At 41.0% G+C, this 20,688-nt stretch overlaps 1 protein-coding gene across 1 annotated transcript; it reads right to left on the bottom strand.

The window, feature by feature from the left end:
- Positions 1 to 5,617: 5,617 nt before the first annotated feature.
- Positions 5,618 to 12,244, bottom strand: LOC133886566 (uncharacterized). Its single transcript, XM_062326233.1, has 9 exons — positions 12,054 to 12,244; positions 10,407 to 10,512; positions 9,289 to 9,566; positions 8,520 to 8,625; positions 8,035 to 8,391; positions 7,884 to 7,960; positions 7,671 to 7,795; positions 7,176 to 7,424; positions 5,618 to 5,988 (listed from the first exon to the last, which is right to left on the bottom strand). The coding sequence occupies exons 1-9, from the start codon at positions 12,143 to 12,145 to the stop codon at positions 5,966 to 5,968; spliced, it is 1,413 nt and encodes a 470-aa protein (XP_062182217.1). The 5' UTR covers positions 12,146 to 12,244; the 3' UTR covers positions 5,618 to 5,965.
- Between the last annotated feature and the right edge of the window lie 8,444 nt (positions 12,245 to 20,688).

Below are 20,688 nucleotides of genomic sequence, written 5' to 3'. Positions count from 1 at the left end.
GTCTCAAGGAGTTTGGTGAGAGACCTGATTATAGGTTTGCCACCCTATTAAGAGGGATGCAACGTAGAATGTTTTGATATGTCTCAGTGCTCAAGAGTATCTAACCAATCTAAATGGGACATAGAAAACACCCACGAACACCAGATAGTGCTAACTTGAGTTTGTGTTGAGAGTTCGTTTTAGGAGTCCAGTACTGAAAGTGTGTAAGTGTCCGAATTGGATTTCAGAGTGTTTCTAGTTTTGATCTAATAGTTTGAGATCATATTTTCTGGTGAGATAGGTAGCCCTCTGAGAAGTTTTTGCGGATTGGGTATAAATACCCCCTCACCCTCTCCTTTGAGAAGTGCTGGTGCTCCTATGAAAATACTCAAAGTCAAAGCCATTAGAGCTCTGTCCACTCTATTTTAGTGTGAGATTTGAGAATAAAAGTAAGTTGGGTTGAGAGATTGAAAGATTGAGTTGAAGTGAGCATAACTCCCGTCTTGAGCACTCAAGTTCATGAGCAACAAGTTCATCGTCGTGTTTGTTACTCTTGGAGCTTGGAGCTTCTAGGCGGCTAGGTGTCGTCGGTGTGCACCCAAGGTTGTGGTGTGTCGTGAAAAGTTTGTAAAGGATTAGATTTCACCTCCAAGGAAAGAAATAAAGAGTGAAAACCCAAACTTAAATGTGATCGAGCTTGGTGAGGAAAAGAGTTGAAAGAAACCCAGCTCAAGTGTGACCGAGCCCCTCAACAGAGACATAGAAACCTGAACAAGTGGAGGTGTCCGAACTTCGGGAAACAAATTGCGTGTCTTCTCTTTTTGTTTGCTTGTTCTTGAGTTCTTGCTCTCTATTTGCAAATTTGCTCGATCTACTTGTTTGTGTGAAATTGACTGCAGGTACTCCATGGATCTGCTTGGAATTGTCATTTGGAACACGCGACTTCATTTAGTTTGAGCTAGAACTCAATAGATGCTGTTTAATTTCAGTTTCATTATCTGAACCTAGAAGTTCCGGATTGAAGTTCTGGATCGATTCGAGATTCAACCCGGAAGTTCCGAATTAAACTCGGAAGTTCTGAATTCTGTGAAGTTCTAATTTTATAGGAACACCTATTCACCCTCTCTAGACAATATCAGTGTCATTTCAAATATGAAAAAAAACATATAGGTTACACTCCAATATGCACACATGAACACATCAGAACATGAACAGAATGATCAGTCCACTCAAAATTGAACCAAAAAAGTAAAAATGTTGTCACAATATATGATTCACCTGATCTTTTTTTACTAGAAAAGATTTCAGAAAAAAATCCTTAACACATCACATTAACTCAAGGTCAAATCTGTACACAAAAGGAACCCAACGCTTGGGCTGAAATAGATGGTGAGGGGATGATAACCACGGTGTCACCGCTTGTATCGATGATGGACCTGGATGCACAGCAAGCACCACAATGATTGTGGGTGGTACCACCATGGCGGTGCCTGTTGAGGTCTAGGAGCACAGACACGACTGAGAAGTACACATAACTGTCGAGTACGTTGATTGGGTCGACAATGGAGATTGAAGATGTGTGAGCAATGGACAGAGAGATGCTTACACCGATAGGTAGCGTCTCGGCTCGTCAGTGAACATCCAGGAGTGAGCGCGGTGATATGGAGATTTATGACCCTCTCAAATCACCCCATCGACACTAGCTAGAAATCTAGATATGAAGATCTATAATAATTTTTGAGATTAGAGGGAGACAAGGAAACAACCAATACTTAAAGGAAGATGAATCAGAGTCTGATGTTTGTTTTGGGTTGTGAGAGTGCCTTTTCCTGTTACGATCCTGCACCCAACCGGCGCACGAACCAGCAATGGCCGACACATCCCAACCAACCCGCAACCAGTAAATGACAATTTGTTACCGAAAAATCTATCACGAACGGAAACTTCTAAATTGCATACTGAAAATCTATCACCAACTCTTTCTGGGCTAATTGAAATGAGACGGAAGTGTAAGTAGGGCCTCCATCTAAAAAAAGTCGCGTACACAGTTTCTTATGAGAAATATATTTGTGCAATTGTAAAATCTCAACGAAGACGTTACAAAATCCTAATATGTGCAATGTCTTTTTCCCATTCTATTTTTCCTGTCAAAGTGACTTGAGTATCATGTTTATCCGTTCGGCGTCCCGAATTTTCTAGCCACAACACGCGACCATCACATATTTTCCGGTTCTGGTGTCAATTTTTTAGCCACGCGAAGCGCCTATTCTGCCTTCATGTCAAATGACATGACCATCGTGTTTTTCCGGTCAGGGTAGTTTCTGAGCAACTTTTTCTTATTGTGGTTTAGTTTTTTCTAGTCCGTGGACGCTCCGAGCAACTTTTTTGGGTCCCAAATATTATTTTCCGGTCAATTGACTAATGCATCCAGTTTTTCTGTCAAATCCAACAGGCACTTGAGCCGTCTAGCGACCGACACGTCCCAACCAACAAGCCACTCGCAACCAGAAAATGTCACCTTGTTACCGAAAAGTGACACACGAATGGAAACTTGTGAATTGCGTAATGGAACCTTGACCAGATATTTTTGGCTACATATTTAACCGCCCCTTTTAACCGTAATAATCGGAAAAATATTTTTGGAAACCTGACCAAATATTTTTGACACAACCGGAAAAATATTTTGGGTCGGTTGCAGCGGCGGCGATCCAATCCCTTGCGAGCCACGGCATTGCACCCTTCGGCGATCCATGGCGATCCATGGCGATCTCCGCAACTCAGCCACTTGCATCTCCTTCCTCAAAGACGCCGGCAGATTGCAGCGGCGCGTGAGCTTGTCCATGGCGAGACACGGCGTCGCAGTCCACCGCGATTCACAGCGTCGCAGTCCATGCTAAAGAACACAACAAATAATAATGTTATTACACAATGCATGCTCAAGAATTCACAGAGGTAGCATTTTTTTTCAAACAGTAGGATGAATAACTAACTATACATCGTGATAAAAGAAGCTACACCACAGCAAAATTTATACAAACAACACTACAGGATGACCTCTTAAACTTTTTTCCCAAGAAGAATAAACTCTAGGCCATGATTAGAATACAACGGTTTCCAAAGTGCACTATGGTGCTTGTGCCTTGTGGACGACTCTTTGAAATGGGATGACTGCAGATGAGGGACCAATGCTATCAAGAAGAAAAGGACGTCAATGAAACGTTTTTACCCAAAACCAGGCATGCACATTGAGCTGGATACGATTCTCAAGGAATGAAATTGAATGTTGAGTACTTAAGTTAAAATAGATGTTTCTTAACCACACACCTGCTGCAAAACTGTTCGAAAACTTTCATATGCCTCCTGTTGGGGGAGTGGTACCACAATGATATGACCCGTTACTTCGGCCGGCCTCAACCAACTTCATAGACAGACGCTACCATTTCCCTTGAGCTGCTTTGGTTGCAGGTATGGAAAGCTTCCCTTCCACCTTTCTGCCATTGCTCAATTCTTCCACAATAATCACTGGAGTGTGATACAGCTGAAACCAAAGGAATACCAGAGTATCTCCTCTACATCCTCTGCTACTTTCCTAACCTCAGCAATCCGCCTATAATTCATAAAACAGAATTAGCAAAGGTTTCTCGCACTTGATCGTAACATAGATAAGACTTTCCATGGGGTGTAAATGGCCACTAGGATTCATTCCCAACTCAGAGTGAATACTCTATTCATATTTCGAGGAAATTATTTCTCAAATAGAAACTTCAAAACTTCTAACATACCAGGATATATAAATATACAAAAGCACTTCCTTCTCATCGAGGGGGAGAGCGAGCCAAGAACAGCAGCCCGGAATCCATCAAAAATTTAAGAGGGACGAGCTAAAAAAACAATTTGTGTTTAGATTATTTATTTTTGCAGGGCTGTGTTTAGATTTTTTTAATTCTCCAAGTTTTTTTAAAAAAAACTACAGTTCTAGATAAGGAAGTAACTTTTCCAAACACAACTCAAGTCTATAGAGAATTCTTTGTTCACTGCTTGGTTTATACTTTAGAACAACAGCCTCTTGAAAATGATAGGCTGGCGGTGCTTCCAAAAGATCCAGTGCAAGCTGCAAGCTTCTCACATATGTTATCGACCCGCTGCCTGCTGGGTTAAGGGCCGCCATACAATGGGAGGAGTTGATATTAAAGTTAGAATGCAATGTGACGAGTTGAAAAGAATTTACATGACAGCTGACAGCTCGCAGGTGAAGCGCGTTGTGATTTCCCATCTACCAGGTGTCTTGGAAGTTATCTCCTGAAATTCAGACTTTGAGAGAGAACATTTCAAGAGATGTTTTCAACTTTGAAGCTTAATAGTACACCATAAACTGCTCTACTAGCCAGCTGACTCTAAGAGAACATCGACCTGCGGGAAATGCAACTCCATATATCTTTGCGCACGTACGGTCTATCTCAGCCATCCATCTCTTACACGATACTTATTCATCTGTTGATTCTCTTACCTACTTTATAATTCTTTACACATACTCTTCTAACACGAATCTTAATGTAAATGAATGGTTCTGATAATTCATGAGTCTGCATGCCCTAGTGAAATTTCATGTTTGTGCCCTGTCTACACATTGTGCACAATGCAATATATGTCGCTTTATCATCACGTGAACTTTATGGACAGAAATACTTCAATCCACAACATATGCTCATTTTTTACTGATCTATTTAAATGCACTGATTTTGGTTAGTAAGAATGGGCACCATAGTAGGAAAGCGTTGACAAGTGAAAAGTATCAGGGTAGCATTATACGAAGAAATCATCATGTTATTTAGAACAATAGTGAGAGAATAATCGGTGAACCAAAAGATCACAATGCTAATCGAAAAATAGTACATAACAAAATAGCCTTCACTATTTAGGGATATATCACCATTCTTGGACAAAAAAATCTACTTATAACCAAGGAGCCATAAAAAATAGGGGAAGATTAAAGGGAAATGAAAATTTTCCATGATGATCATGCAAAGAACAAAGCACAACCAAGAATGCAGGAATAGTCTGTCAAGTCCTAAATATAGTAATACAGTTTGTGCTTCCAGTGAGATTTAAAATTAACACAAACGTCAAGCAAGTAAGTTCATAGCAATTAGTAGCAATAATTGGTTGCGGACTTGGAGCCTTTCGTTTACCTGAGACTTCGTCTACCCGAGAATGCTCCATCATCTCGTACCGGTATCCAAGCATGTTGTCGCCGCGCTCACGATTCATGAATTGGCAGCGCCCCCTGCCGCACCAAGACTCGAGTGGCATATTATCTTCAACAGCAATTACTACTTACTGAGAGTAGCAAATAAGCAATTAGTCGGTTGGCAACGTCAGAGGGTGAAGGGACGAACGCGAGGCTGTCTGTGGGGAGCGCTCGGGGACGAACCCGGCTCGCGTGGACGGCCGCGCTTGCTCGTGAGGACAACGGCTTCTAAATTAACCGTAGTGATGTGTCATTTTTTTTTTTTTTTGAGAGATTACAATAAGACGCATACCTATATCTTATACATACACATGAGACTCGAGACCTCTAGTGTGGAACACGAAGTACTGCCAGTACACACTTACGGATGGATGGCTGAGATACTCTATATCTGCCACAACTAGTAGTTTATTATATTATTATAGTTTAAAAAGAAACAATCAAATGCATGTAAGTGCAAAAGCATTACAATTTCTCATCTACAAATGTTTAAGATTAGAACTAATAAATTAAGTACAGTACTTAATTGCTGCTAACTGAAATGTTCTGTGACGCTTGCAAGCTACACCATCATGAACAAGATACCAAGAAAACAAATCTGATATTACACATAACTACTGAACTACAAGAATCGTCCCCTTCACTACTGTTCCACCAGCACTGAAGCTAATAAAATGTTTGGACGCTATCATCACGCATTCACGGTCAGAACTGATTCCGCCTTATCCGGCGCAGCAATCAGTCGCTCTCCTTTTCAGCATCTGCACGTGTACAGAGGTGTTATTGAGAAAAAGAATAAAAAGATTATTTCTATAAGATGGTTGGACGTCAGAGGTGGCAAGAAGCAGAAACATTTGAAATTACGTATAAAAGAAAAGGAAAGAGACAACCAGCTCCGCATACAAAGAAAAATGAAGGAAATGCAAGTGATAAAGAGTACCGGACTATATGAATGAAAATAATATTGATTTCAAAATGATTATGGATGGTACCATGCCTTAACTATGAAAGTGTGAAGCCAACTTGACCATTAACTGCTACATTTGTGTTGAGTAAATTTTTCAAGTAAAGATGCTAAAAAAAATACTTGCAAAAAGCAATGCAAGGCTTCGTGGCACACACAAGCTACAAAAAAAAACATATGCTGAGTCTAGACTATGATAATTATAGAACACCATGATGGAAATTCTTAACTTGCTGACCAGTGTACACACCAAACTTGCATAGTGTATAGTTCTTTGGATGTCCTCTATTAAAAAATTCAAGAAAGATTCAAAAGCTATCAGATTTTCCGTGAAATCAGGAGGGAAATATGCCTAGGGAAACAGGCTTTCAGGATTTTTCACGATACTATCTACTGAAGTGATGAAGCGTTTGTTTTGCGAGCACAAATACAGCATGTAAGCAGATACCACGCAGGTCAGTTTCAAGAATTTCGCTATGGGTCCGAGGCACCAAGGCGTGCTGCAGTGGATAGTGCACCAGCCATCAATGTTTTTTTCTTTGGGGAGATCAAGACATTAGGACTACATGTCAAACCAGGCCAATTGCTAGTGTAGAGCACTAGTCACCGGTCTAGTGGCAAGAAACGCCCCAGATAGTGAGAAAGGCCCTTGGTGATATGTTACTTCTCCGGTCCATATTCATGATCCAAAAAGGTACAGAGACTTGACTGTGCTTTCACACAACAAAAGGATTGGAGTAATAAGGTCATCTCCAAGAAAAAACAAACTCTAGTGTAAGCTAACTGCGCCTCAGTGAATAATTCCCTCTTTCTGGCGAATTTGGCATGCTCAACAGGACAGGTTTAAGGGAAACTCCTTCCTAATTGTAGGTGGGGATGAACTGAATTGAAGTAATTTTGAAGCAAAATATAACAGAAACTTAAAATGCATTTATCTCAACACTAAAGAAATTTAAGCTGTTGAAAGAAATGATTGAACCATACCATCAGCAGATCCATCACCAACTTCTGCATCATCATTATCATTTTCATCTCCAACCTCTACATTCTCCTCAACATCTTCATCATCATTTTCTGCATCATCTTCATCGTCACTATCAGCTTGTATTTTAGGTGTTGGCAGGGGTATGAAACTTGATGCACTTCTCCGACGAGAACTCGTGATAATATTACTCATGTCTATGCCCTCAAGTTCCTTTGCTCTTTCCTTTCTCTTCTTCACTGCTTTAATTTCTGTGCGAAAAAAGCATAACAAGCATGTTTAATGATTACAGAAAATATAAGCATGTTTCATCCATCTACTCTAAGTCACCAAAGCGAACAAGAGAGAGAGAGCAGGTAGTGTTCAAAATATGGGAGAAAGATAAAACGAAATACTGGTAATCAAACATTCTACTCATCCAAGTAGAGAACAAAAGGAAACAAACAACATAAGTTTACCTAAATAATTTACTAGAATTAATCAACAAGAAAGTGCACCTTTTTCAGAAGAATTTCTCGATAATCCTTCCTTTTCAAGTATATCCTCCAGCTCCTTTATCAACCGGGCCTCACGCTTGTTCTCAGGGGCCTGCTTTGCCTTCCGATACACATTTGGTGGAATACTAATATAAAGGAGACATATTGGTTACTTACTAAATTTATCATTCCAAAATTCAGAAACTTGCCTTCAATTCAATTATGTGAAAGTACCTCATTCCACAAGACTTAATTATCGACTTCAGATGTTCTACCTGTTTCCCGTAAGCTGGAGCCAGTTGTCGTTTTCTCTGCACATCAAGGTATAAGACACAGAAGTTGACATAACAAAGAATCAAGCATGCAATGTTTAAGCTGAAAAAACCTTGTTATCTTCCTCAGCAGATGAGTGAGAACTATCCTCTGCTGTTGATTTTCCTCCCTGTTCTTCAATACTTCTATCTGAATCTCGTTTCACGACATTTTTAGCCTTTGGAGTTGACAGTTTCTTCTCATCTGTAACTTTTTTCGGCCTTTTAATAACTTTACCCTTTTCAGCCCCTCTCTTTCTTGGCCTTGCATCCTCATCACTGTCTTCCATCTCACTCTGGCTATCATTTAATTCAGAGGTGTCAGAGTCTTCACGGGCTCGTTTAGAGCCTTTGCTTGCTTTTTGGTATGCATCCTTGCGAGATCCCTTTTTACTACTTTTCTTTGTCCCATTTGCAGGTTCTTGCAAAACCTGCCACACAGAAATAAAAGAAACGGATCCTAAGAATTCATGTTTTTAAAACTAATTCAACCAAAAAAATTATCAAACTATATCATATCTGAAGAAATACATGTTCCTGATGCATATTTTAAACTCACCCTATCTAATTCTGTGGTAACAAATTTCTTGTAAGCATCCAAAGCTTTCTTCTCAAGCTTGAGATCTTCTTCTAAAGTCCGGCGAACTCCTAGTAAAGTAAGAGTTCTGCATTGCTTTCATTTTGTGAATATATTGCTGAATAACCAAATGCACTAAAGGCAGGTAAAATGGATATTGAGTACATATATATCAAGAAACATAATTCAATGATTTTTTCTTTCTAAGAGGCAGCATTTTTATGGTCCAGAATCCAGCGTTCAAACAGAATGAAGTAAAATAGAACACTAAATATGCCTAGGAAAAACTATATCCTAGCATGCTCTGTAATAGTTTATAGCAATCTCTTGAAAAGAACATCAGGTCACTGCAGATAACTCAATAAATTTAGAGTTTCTACCAGCATCATATAGAATTATATGCTATGTAGCATATAGAAGACTCCCCACTCAAAGATATGCAATAAATGAAGTCTTCCAACTAAAATACTCGCTCTGACCACAAAAGGCTGACCCCTTTCTACTTTTCATAGCCTCCAACATGCAATTTCGTTCATTAATTATATAACAGTACTAAAAACTACAACTTCATAAAAATTACTTTTTTATGGTGTATCTGTTTATGACATTTTCATTTTCCAAAGTCACATACATTAATGCACGAAAAGTCAAAAAGTTTGATAATCTGACACATGGTAATTAAGACGTATGTATCGACTTTCAATGTGAAGCATAGATTAACAAATAACAAAGACTAGTTGAGGACACATACTCAGAGTTCTCTCTGAAATAAGAAGCCCTTTTGTCAATGGCTTCTTTTATTATGTCTTCGCTTATATGTGTGCCAGAAGCTTGATCCTTCACTCCCTCTGGATCTTTTTCTGTCTCACTGGATCCTACATCTTGCTCATCAGCATGGGAGGACATTTTATCCGAGGCAGGCATCGATTGAGCATCGTCTAACCCTTCTTTGGATAAATGATCATCTTTGGCTTCAGCCTTCTCGGATGCATTATTATTTATGTTCTCATCTTCAGAACCAGAAAAAACCTGATATAGTGCTTGGCCAAAAGAAAAGAGTGAAAAAAGTGAGTTATCACAGAAAATTTTTTAATAGAGTAAAAAGTTACACATAGTACCAATATATCATGAACTTCCAGATAAAAAACCAAGGGAACCAGTCATCTACACAAGCAAAACTGCCACCGTTTTAGAAATAGATATATTCGGAGAACGTTAGTTCCCAATTCAGAGGAAGGGTTAAGGGTATATGAAGTTTCAAGGCTCCTGAGTACTGACTCTTAACATGCAACCAGAGCCTGACATTTGAAATAACAACATTGCATTGATTGTTTAACTGCAGTAACATTCTTGTAACAAATATAACCACCATCCATCACCTTCCTCTATATGTGAACTTACTGCACGGAATATAGTGTCTGAAGAATCATCCTACTCCTGCTCTGAAATAATGGCCTGAGCTTATATTTCTTAAAGGAAAAGAATGCATGGATTTAATATATTTCATTGTCAGCAGTAGGTCTGATTAACCAAAATATTTTGTACAAGCACACAGTGGACTTGGACAAATATTGTCAAAATGAGAAAGTAGTAAACTAGATTATATATTTTTCAAATTCATCTGGTTCCATCAGAGGCAATCCCCAAGACTAAAAATTCAATACATTGAATGTTTATATATAAGCCCCAACAATTTTGAGCAAAATATCTTCATCTCCTTTGAAGAATGCTCAATTCTAGTATTCCCCCTTTTTCCGAAAAGAAAAAGAACATGTACAGATATGAATATAGTTGGATATACAAAAAACCATGGCAACACTTATATTTCTTAAAGGAAAATAATATTTATATATAAACTGCTGACCATACCTTGTCTACACATTGCTTTATGAACTTTTTATGTGCATCGAGTGAATATATCACCAAACCCAGGTCCTTCTCCAGTGCTCTCCTAACGCCTTCCAGGGTCAAGGAGCTGAAAAAGAAGGTCTCTTTGTGTAAGTGTTACATTCCTCTTTGTTAAAGCTGAAAATGTTCAAATTTGTATCCTTCTTTATTCTAAAATTGACTCCTAATACAACGTCGACATTAAGCCATGCCACCTCTAAACTATAGCCAGCAGATAGAACTCAAAACAAAATATTGACCAAAAGATCATAAATACTTAAGAGGGTTTTTGGTTACTTTTGGTTGAAATGGCGGAGGTTTTCAAAACTGCACATCCTTTCATGAAAAGGCACACTATCGGCCTTTCGTGAAAAGGCATGTTTTTATGGCACTTTTAAGAAATTATTTTGGTTATAGCGGTGGAATTTTGTATAACCGTGCATCCTTTCATAAAAGGACGCCATTTTGTGAAAATGCATGTTTCTATATATTGCACTCTTTAGAAATTTATAGATAGTCAAGAGTTATTGAAAGATGGTAAACATCACTCCAATAACCTACCCACAGCAAAAGGCGGGCAATACGCTGGTAGTAAATAAAGAAGAAGAAGATATCAGCCTCCTCTTATTCTTGCACAAATTCACACAGGAGCCAGCAGAGCTAAGCCTTCAACAAAAGGTAAATGCCAATGTACTACACCGAGCATTGATCACCCCACACAAAAGAACAATCCCCCACAGTGAAATCACTGAATCCCTGTCAAGAACTCAGAATCACAGATTTAGAATTTGGGGATAAATCGGTAGAAATCAGCAGAAATTGAAGAGGGAAGGGAAAAATACGACTAGGATTCTACTGGAATTTAGGATTACTTCCCAATCACGGTATATTCAAGTTACAGCAGTCAGGCCTTTATACATAGGCGCAGCTTAACAGGAAGGTAAACAAGTTGAACCACCGAAACGGAAAATTACAGGCAACAGTGAATTCAGAAGTGACAGTAAAAACTGAAAACAATTGCGCGCTACAGCGACACGGCCCTCCTTCCGACCGAAATGGAAAATTACAGGCAACAATGAATTCAGAAGTGACAATAAAAACTGAAAACAACTTTGCGCCACAGCGACACGGCCCTCCATCCGACCACCATCCAATCCTCATAAATGAATCAGTAAGAAGAGATCTCCACCGTCTAAGTGTGTATACAGCTTCAGTTGCCTCCTGTCTTGACACTTCCAAATTTCCTTTTCCCCCTAACCTCTAAAACCCTAGGAGCTGCAGGCTGCCGCGAGACCTACACCGCGCATTGAGAAGACCATGGCTCAGGATTCATCACCACCGCTTGCCTTCGTCTCCTACCCATCAAGTCACCAGGACAGCGCAAGTAGAAACCCCGCCCCACCCCACTCGGCCAAAACCTTCCCCAAGTGCACGACCCTCCGAGGCAAGCAACGACCGGCCAATCGAGACCCCGAGAAGCGCCCCAATTCCGTGCGGCGGCGGCAGCCACAGGCCACAGCGCCGTGTTCCGGAACCCTATGCGCGCAAAACCCTAGAGGGCGGGCGCGGGGCGACAAGGGCAGCCACACCAGCCCGAGAAGGAGAGGAGGGAGGAAGAGGTGTGCTCACTCGGCCTGCTTCTTGAAGTCCGGGACGCGGGCGCGGATGGCCTTCTCGATCTCCGCCTCCCTCTCGCGCGCCGCGCCGGCGTCCGCCTCCATGCGAGCGTGGTGGTGGTGGTGGCCGCTCTGTTACTGCCCCGTCGCTCGCGCTCGCCTCTGCTTGATTTTACTGCTGCCGTTTTCAGTCTCGCGCTCGCGCATATAAAACACGTGGGTTACTCGGTGGGATTTGGAAAACGCAGGAATACGAAAAGAATATAGGATTGGAGTGGTCTGATTTATGTAATTTTACAGAAATTTATAAAACGAGAAAGTTTTTAATAGAGAGTTTAGATATAACACAGGAAGGATGCGTTGGTTTGCATCTAAATTTGTCACATTTAAGATTAATCATGTTATAGATCTTTAATCTACTATTTAATTAATTATCATAATTGTGGTAAAGTCATACTATGTTAGTCTCTGATACACATGTCATACACTCAATTTTTTAATTAATTTTGTCATACTTATAGCTAAGAATATGTTAACCACACTATTTGTGACGAGCTATATTTGACTAACTTTATGTGTAAACCAACCAACCAAAAAATATAGTAATTTATAAAAATAAGGTACAGGCAAAAGAAAATTTCCATTAAATCTAACCTTATGCTTATATTCATTTGGAATTAGGTTATAAGAAAGCCATCTATAAGAATTTTTTCTTTCCCTTTCATGTGATCCAAAAGGCCATATAGGAAAACTTACTTAGTAACTAGAATCCTAAAATAATCTTTTGAAAATCCTTCATTCCAAAAAGGTCTAAAGTTTTGTTGTTTGTTTGTTTTATGAGAGTTGGAGTTTCTTAGATGAGAAAGTGAGTTTGGAGAGAAATCTTATTAATATCTTTTTAAAAGGAGTGGTAATTAAGTGGGAGTTGTGTGTTTAATAGAAAATGATTAAATCTCAATAGTTCATTGTAACATACGTTGCAATTTTCCATTACTAAACCTACTAACCAAACAGGAGAAAATATTCCATTTTAAACTCTCTCGTTTAACTTTCAGCACAAGCCAAACAAGGAACTGGGAGTAAAAGTCTAATTTAATATTCCATTTTAAACTCTCATTTTCACATGCTCCACATTCTCCTTCCCTTCCTACCCATATTTAGCAAACTCAAAGACAGAGAAAAAAACTGGTGAAGTCTCAAATCCTCTCCTCTACTGTAGCAGCTTCTTCCCTATCGCAATTTTCATTGAATCTTTCAATCCTTCCTACACACTGCAAATTAACCTAACCTTTCCTGGACTGGATCGATCCGTTCTTAATTTCCAATCGCCTCTTTCCTTTCTTGGACTCATATTCAAATCCTCCATCCACAAATCACTTCCTTTTTGCTCCATGGATCCAGAACCACCTCCCCTCCCCCCCCCCCCCCCCACCACCACCAAAACCTACAGAAGCTTCCTGAAGTTCTTGAGCTCAAGTTTCAAAGTCTGAATCTCTCCTAAAAAGAAAAGGTTCAGATAGACTTTAAAGAGCAGAGTCAAGTTCAAATCTCTACTCCTTTTACTCTACTGTGTAAAGTTGGTCCCCCAGATGGTTCTCCTTCAAGAAGCATTTCTCTTCACATATTTGAGAAGGCTATGAGAATTGCTTGGGATCGTAGATACTACAGGGCTACACAGATTGTGCCTAATCTATTCCTTGTCCATCTAAGAGAAGAAGATGATATCCAATGGATTTGGCAGCGGCAACCATACAAAAGGAAGGAGACCATTGGACTCCTTTACATTCAGGTACCCACCGGTTACGGTTCATCTTTATGGCATTCCAAAATCTCTCCGGTCAATTGATCTTGTCAACAAAATAGTTAATAAAATTGGTGTTAAAGATGAATCAACAACCTTTTCGGAGAGCATTATGTTCAAGCCCCGTGATTTTGTTCTTGCAAGAGTGAATCTTGACATCAAAAAGGCTCTACTAGACAGTGTTACTATCAACATCTCACAAGGTAAGAAGATCAAAGTCTTCATCCACTATGAAAAGTTAATCAAGATATGCAACTTTTGTGGCTGCCTTTTCCACAATGTTTCAACTTGTTTGCAAAGACAACAGATTATTTGGAAATTAAGTCTAGAAGATACTACCAAGGTTCTTCAGGATATCTATGGAAAGTGGAGAACACAGGAGTTGGAAATTCCGTAAGAGGCAAGGGAAGAGCAAGATAGTAAATCACATAATCCTTACATTCAAACATTCAAAGACTATTTCCAGACTGCAGCAAGTTCATCCAGTTCACCCTCAAGCCCAAAAGCTTTTCTAGAAATTTCCTCTAGAAAAATAGTTAATTGGTAGTTACTGCAACTACTTGGTTCTCAATCAGCAGCACCTAATGCAAGATGCCAGGAAGGGAAAGAAATTATCTGGTCCCTTCCACAAGGGACAGGGCAAAGGAATTTAACAGAGTTCAGATGGGAGAGAGAAGCAGGTAAAGATCCAGGTCATTTTCAGTTGGGCCAGAATCAGAGAACACAACAAAATAATGAAAGTCCAGGCGCAGTCCAAGCTACATAGATTTTTAACTACCAAGCTCAATAGGTTCAACCTCAAAATGTGCAGTTGCATTATCAGAACCCATTCTTCCATAATTAGGAGTGGCAACAACAAGCAAACCGTTTCGTTTTCCAAGGTTCTCATCAGCTTAACCTGTAAGAATGCAATCCTCATCTTAAGAGCACAGAGGGATACAAGCTTGAAAGTCACTCCTCCAAGCATCTCCTAGCTCTCCCACCCCCAGAGATGGCCATCAGCATCAAAACCTAAGCTCCTCTACTGAAATCTCTAATCAATTTACAAATCTCACCATTGAGTAAGCCCTACAAGAAATCTAGATCCTTCCCCTACCCAAATCGAAAAAATCCACACAATCCTAATACTATGAATCCTTACAGGAGACAAGGATCTCCTCTACTTCAGCCAATATCCAAGAAACCTACTAGTCCTCTACTTATCCACCAGCCTAAGTCTCCTCATCTCCACCAGTCTCAACTACACCTCACACATTTTCCTTTGTACATCCTACTTCAGAGCTCAACCTGTGTACAAGAAAGCGCATTGGAGGGCATTCTAGTAGGTGGCATAGAGAGGCCGACGATGACAATGATGGAAAGCATCTCCAACAGCTTCCTTTCCACGGCAGTGGAGCTCAAGATGAAGGAGTATGCCCTCATTCCATCTTGGATGTTGTTCTTGTTGGGAGTAATGTTCTCTGTGTTGCAAGCTATGGTGATCCAACCCTTGCTCAGCTTGCTCAGTAAGAGGATTTCCCTATGGATAAGCACCCTGATCATTGGTATTCTCCCCTCACTCTAGCAGGTCATGGTAGCCAGATTATTGATGGAGGTGGGCAACCGCCTCCTATTGGAGCAGACAATACTCCTGGGGAACTTCTTGCTCCTTCTATTCAAGCTCAGGTTGCACATGATCATGGTCAAGATCTTACTATGTTTGTTGTTCAAGAAAGTGATATGACTGCTTATTCAAGTGCTGATGGGGCTTTGGTGCCAGCCCTCAAGGTGCCATGAGCGCCATGAATCTACTCTCTTGGAACTACAGAGGGGTGGGTGGCTCCTTCCGCAGTGCTAGGATGCACCACCTTCAAAGATTGATAACTTCGACAATGGCTAAGGTAATATTTATCTCAGAAACCAAAACTAATAAATTTTCTATTAATGATCTAATCCTTAACTTTTCTGTTCATGATAGTTATATTGTCCTATTGAAGGAATCTCTGGCGGTTTATGGCTTTTGTGGACTGAAGATGTTGACATAGTAACAGTCAATGCTAGTTCCAACTATATTTTAGCTAATGCCAGTACTAATCAAGGTTTAGCCTTTAGATTAGTCTGTCTTTACGGCGATCCTTATCATGTAAAAACTATAAGTATCTGGTATGTGGTGGCTGCTTTTGCTTCTAATGGCAACAACCCTTTATTTTGTATGGGTGATCTTAATAGTCCTAATTGCCAGCGTATTTCCTCTTTTTGCTCTATCATTAATAATTGTGGCCCAATTGATTTGGATTATCATGGTCCAACCTACACTTGGACTAATAGAAGATTTGCCTCTAAACCAACTTTTCAGAGGCTGGACAGATGCCTTGCTAATGATGCTTGGTGCATAATGCTAATGTGTATCATCTATCTCTTCTTTATGGTGATCATGCTCTAATTCTTGCTATCCCAAGTGCTAATCATGTTTACAGGAAGAACAATTTCAAATTTGAAAACTGGTGGCTATATGAAAAGGATTTCCAAGAGGTAAGTAAGAATATTTGGAACAGGTTCCCTCATATACCTTTTCACAAGAGATTAAAGCAGCTTGGCTTTTACCTTCAAAGCTGGTCCAGGAGAAATAAAAACTCTTTGATAATCAGCTGAAGCATATTGAAAATGACATTGCTAATCTTTAGGCTCTTCCACCCCCTCTTATAATCATTCCTTAGAAGATACTCTTATTAAAAAAACATGCTTGCATTCAGAATAAAATCACATAATACTACAGACAATGCTGCAAAAAGAAATGGATCACCCAAGGTGACCGTAACACTTCTTATTTTTTATAGCAGTGTTGTCAAGAGGAGGAGGAAAAACAGGATAAGCTCTATCACTAAGCCTGATGGCCACATGGTTAACACTAATGATGAAATAGCTAATTGTTTTATTAATTATTTTATGAATCTCTTTACATCTAACATGCAAGATGAAAATGAACTTCATGATGTCAACATAACAAGGGAGATTAGAGACTAAAACCTTTCAATTTTTCCTTCAAAGGAAGAAATTCGAAGTATCATAAAGGTTATGAGGGGAAATGCAGCTCTAGGACCAGATGGGCTTAATGCTATGTTTTACAAGTCAACATGGAATTGGATTGGAGATGATGTGTACAAGTTGGTTAAATCTTTCTGTACTCAAAAATATCTTCCACCAGGTATAAGAAAACCAATATTGTTCTTATTCCTAAAAAACCTCATTGTTTATCCTCTATTGATTACAGACCCATCAGTCTTTGCACCATCATTTATAAAATCATTGCCAAATCTCTAGCTCTTAAAATGCAAATTCACATGCATGTTGCATCAATAATTCTCAACATGCTTTTGTTAAGGGGCGTAGAATCACTGAAAATATTATCATTGCCCATGAAATTATTCACTCATTTCATCTAAAGAATTGGAAAGACAATTCTTTCATGCTTAAGATTGATCTGGAAAAAGCTTTTGACGGACTAGAATGGAGCTTCATCAAATATGCTATGCACCGTCTTGGTTTTGATGATCATTTTATTGATTTGGTTACTTGTATTGAATGATTGACTTTCTCTGTCATAATAAATGACCTATCACATGGAAGAATTCAAAGGTCCAGGGGAATACGAAAAGGATGTCGTTTGTCCCCCTACCTTTTCATTATTGCTATAAATGAACTGACTTGCAGATTACATGATGCAATCTCCACATGAAGAATCTCTGGAGCCAAGCTGACACCACAAGCACCAACCATTCACTCTCTTCTCTTTGCAGACGATGTTATCATATGTAGGTAAGCCATCATTCAGGAAGCTCAAGAAATCAAAGGTATTTTGGAATCCTTTTGTCATGATTCAGGCCAAAGCCCTAATTGGAATAAAAGTGCTATCCTTGTCAGTTCTAATACTCCTACTCATATCCAAAATGATATTAACGATCTTTTTCAAGTTCCTCTCATGAATAATAGTGTCATTCATCTAGGTCACCCCTTTTTTCAGCTCATACTCATAAAACCAAAGTTCATACTTTTCTCAAAATAAGTTCAAGTCTAAGTTTAGTGATTGGAAAGCTAATAATGTGTAAGACCCCGATCCCGGGATCTCCTGCGCCTCCTGCATCAGACCCTGGATTAAGTAGCTGACACGCACAATATAACAGTTGTAGTATCACAGTCAACTTCGTACATAAGTATTAAGGTTACAGAGTACAAAAGGTTATAACACATACTGTGTATTACAAACCTGGCTGAGAAGCCAACAAAACACAGCGGAAAGCAAAAGCTCACGCCATAAGTAGCTTAGGGTGCGGACGCGACTTCTAAGACTATTCTTCATCCTTGCCTTCATCTCTAGCGAAGTCAGCATCGGCTTTCTCATCTGAATGACAGCAAGAATGAGTACGGAAGGTACTCAGCAAGCCCTATACTACTTCAAGGTGTTTGATAGATGCATAAATGGGTAATTCAAAGATAAAGCTTTAAGATTTAGTTTGAAGTGTAAAACGGTTTATGCAGGTATTCAATTGTATCATTTATTATTGACCTTGAAACAGTTTAAATAGATTAAAACCAGGCAATAAGCTTTATCTAGGGGTTTTTCGGTCCTGAGAGGGGCTACACCTCACTCGACAGTCCCTATTATCACATCTGGTGTACCTCTAGTACCACATAGCTTCTGGTGGATCAAGCTAGGAACCTCATCACACGGATATCTAGTCCACACACTCACTCGTCAAGACATATGCACCCGGAGTCTAGTCAATTGGGGTCATGCTTCACATGTCCATGACCGTGGACACAGCTATTCGAATAGATTTACACTTTGCAGAGGTTGTACACTATACGCACGTGATATGCTCAGCCTCCAACCGTTGCAATCAGAGGAGCGAATCATATTAAAACCCTTCAAACACCTTTCCTGCCGGGCTTTTCTACGAGACACCCCAAGTCCCAGAGGCCATGTACTGAAGGCCAGCTCCCTTTTTAAGCCTAGGCCGGTTCTTGAAACCTTTAGACAGAGGGACAGATGGATACTTAGCCTCTCGTTGCTCTCAGCCTCCTAGTATTATGCCCAACTTAGTCTGGCGAAAGAAAAGTCAAGTCCTGCCCATTCAGGACACATGGTTGCACGGGGGTGGCTAAGCATGTCGAGCATCTCAGGCCAGCCGGTACACTTCAGCCCTTGCCCATTCCTTCCTAAAAGTGGGAGGAAATTGGAATGGATTTCATTACCGGCTTGCCGAAGACCTCGAATGGGTACGACTCTATATGGGTGATTATGGACCGATTGACGAAGTCCGCTCATTTCTTGCCCGTCAAGACCACCTTTTCGGCCAAGCAATATGCGGAGTTGTACCTCACCAGGATAGTTTGCCTTCATGGTATTCCGAAGAAGATTATCTCCGATCGAGGCACGCTGTCGGTGTATTTAGAACCAGGGGTCCCTAAGTCCCGAGGCTAGGCCGGCCATCCACCACATGTCACCACCCTGCAAGGTAGGTAGAAGCTAAGTCCCGGGAGAAGGTGCTCGGGGTCGCCGCTTCTGGTTCCCGAGCACCCTAGTTCCCCGATGATCCGCAGAGCCCAAATACCAAAAAGGAAGTGCTCGGGAGAGAGTGCTCGGGGCTGCACGTGGCAGCCCCCGAGGACTCGGTGCCCCGAAGGTCCCACTGAAGTGCTCGGGAGAGAGTGCTCGGGGCTGCACGTGGCAGCCCCCGAGGACTCGGTGCCCCGAAGGTTCGCGCAAGATCATTCAACGACCCGAAGGGTCCCGTCGTCAGGGTGTCATCCAGTCAAAGGCCCAATACCGCATTTAATAGGCACGCGCGGTCTGACATCCTGACATCCTGACATTCTCAGCTGCCCACGCCCCAGTGTCAGACCCTGCCATGCACTAGCAGGGGGCCGTGGGTCCATTAAATGCATGGGTCCCGTCCCGTTTCATCCAGGTGCCTCGGGATAACGTTGCCAGAATCGAAGCGCTCCGCCTGCCACCCTACCCTGGCAGAAGAACAAGACAGGGTGGGCGCACTGGGCACCTCTGAGGCTGACCGGTGGGCCCCTTTTAGGGCGCCCCGAGGCTTCCGCAGCAGCTGGTGGTCGAATGCGCGCCGCATTTCTCCACCGCCCCTGTCACTTCGCCAAGATGAAATGATTACGCCTTTCTCCGTGGCACCTTGGCATTCGCGTCCCCTCTTTCCCATTCAGGATATGTTGAGGTCGGCGCGCCTATAAAAGGAAAGGATGGAGAACACTAAAAGGGGAGAGCAAGAGCCCCCGACCACCAGACAACCAACAATCTCCGACGAACCAGGCAAAAGATAGATCGACGGACATTCGAACCAGCTCAAGTTAAGTTAGAACATAAGAGCCTCAAGCTCTTTGTAAACAGTTCTCCCTTTAGAACCAGATACCCCCTTGAAGAATCTCCTTCAAGGATAAATATAGCACTCATACAGGAGTAGGGTGTTACGCCTCCGTGCGGCCCGAACCTGTCTAACACCCGGCGTACCCCCTTTTTTCTTGCATTAGGGTGATCGTCTCCCACTAGCCATCGCATTTATTTCCGTTCCTGCTTATTTCCCAAACAAGCTTTCCCAGGATCATCCCCCCGGCCGAATCTCTAAAAAGGGGTCTCTCGGGATCCCTGCGATAGGAGTTCACTCTCCGACACACGCCGTTCACTTCTCATTTCTGGAGGAGTTTCCAAGAGGCTATGGAAACCGAGCTTTTTCACAGCACGGCATATCATCCTCAGACAGACGGTCAAACTGAGCGGGTGAACCAGATTCTAGAAGATATGCTCCGAGCTTGTATTCTCACTTATGGGAAGAAGTGAGACATATGC

Source organism: Phragmites australis, chromosome 12 (genome assembly GCF_958298935.1).
Source record: "Phragmites australis chromosome 12, lpPhrAust1.1, whole genome shotgun sequence".
NCBI classification, from domain to species: domain Eukaryota; kingdom Viridiplantae; phylum Streptophyta; class Magnoliopsida; order Poales; family Poaceae; genus Phragmites; species Phragmites australis.
Note: the sequence above shows the minus strand (reverse complement) of the source record. Positions and strands in the feature narration are given on the sequence as shown.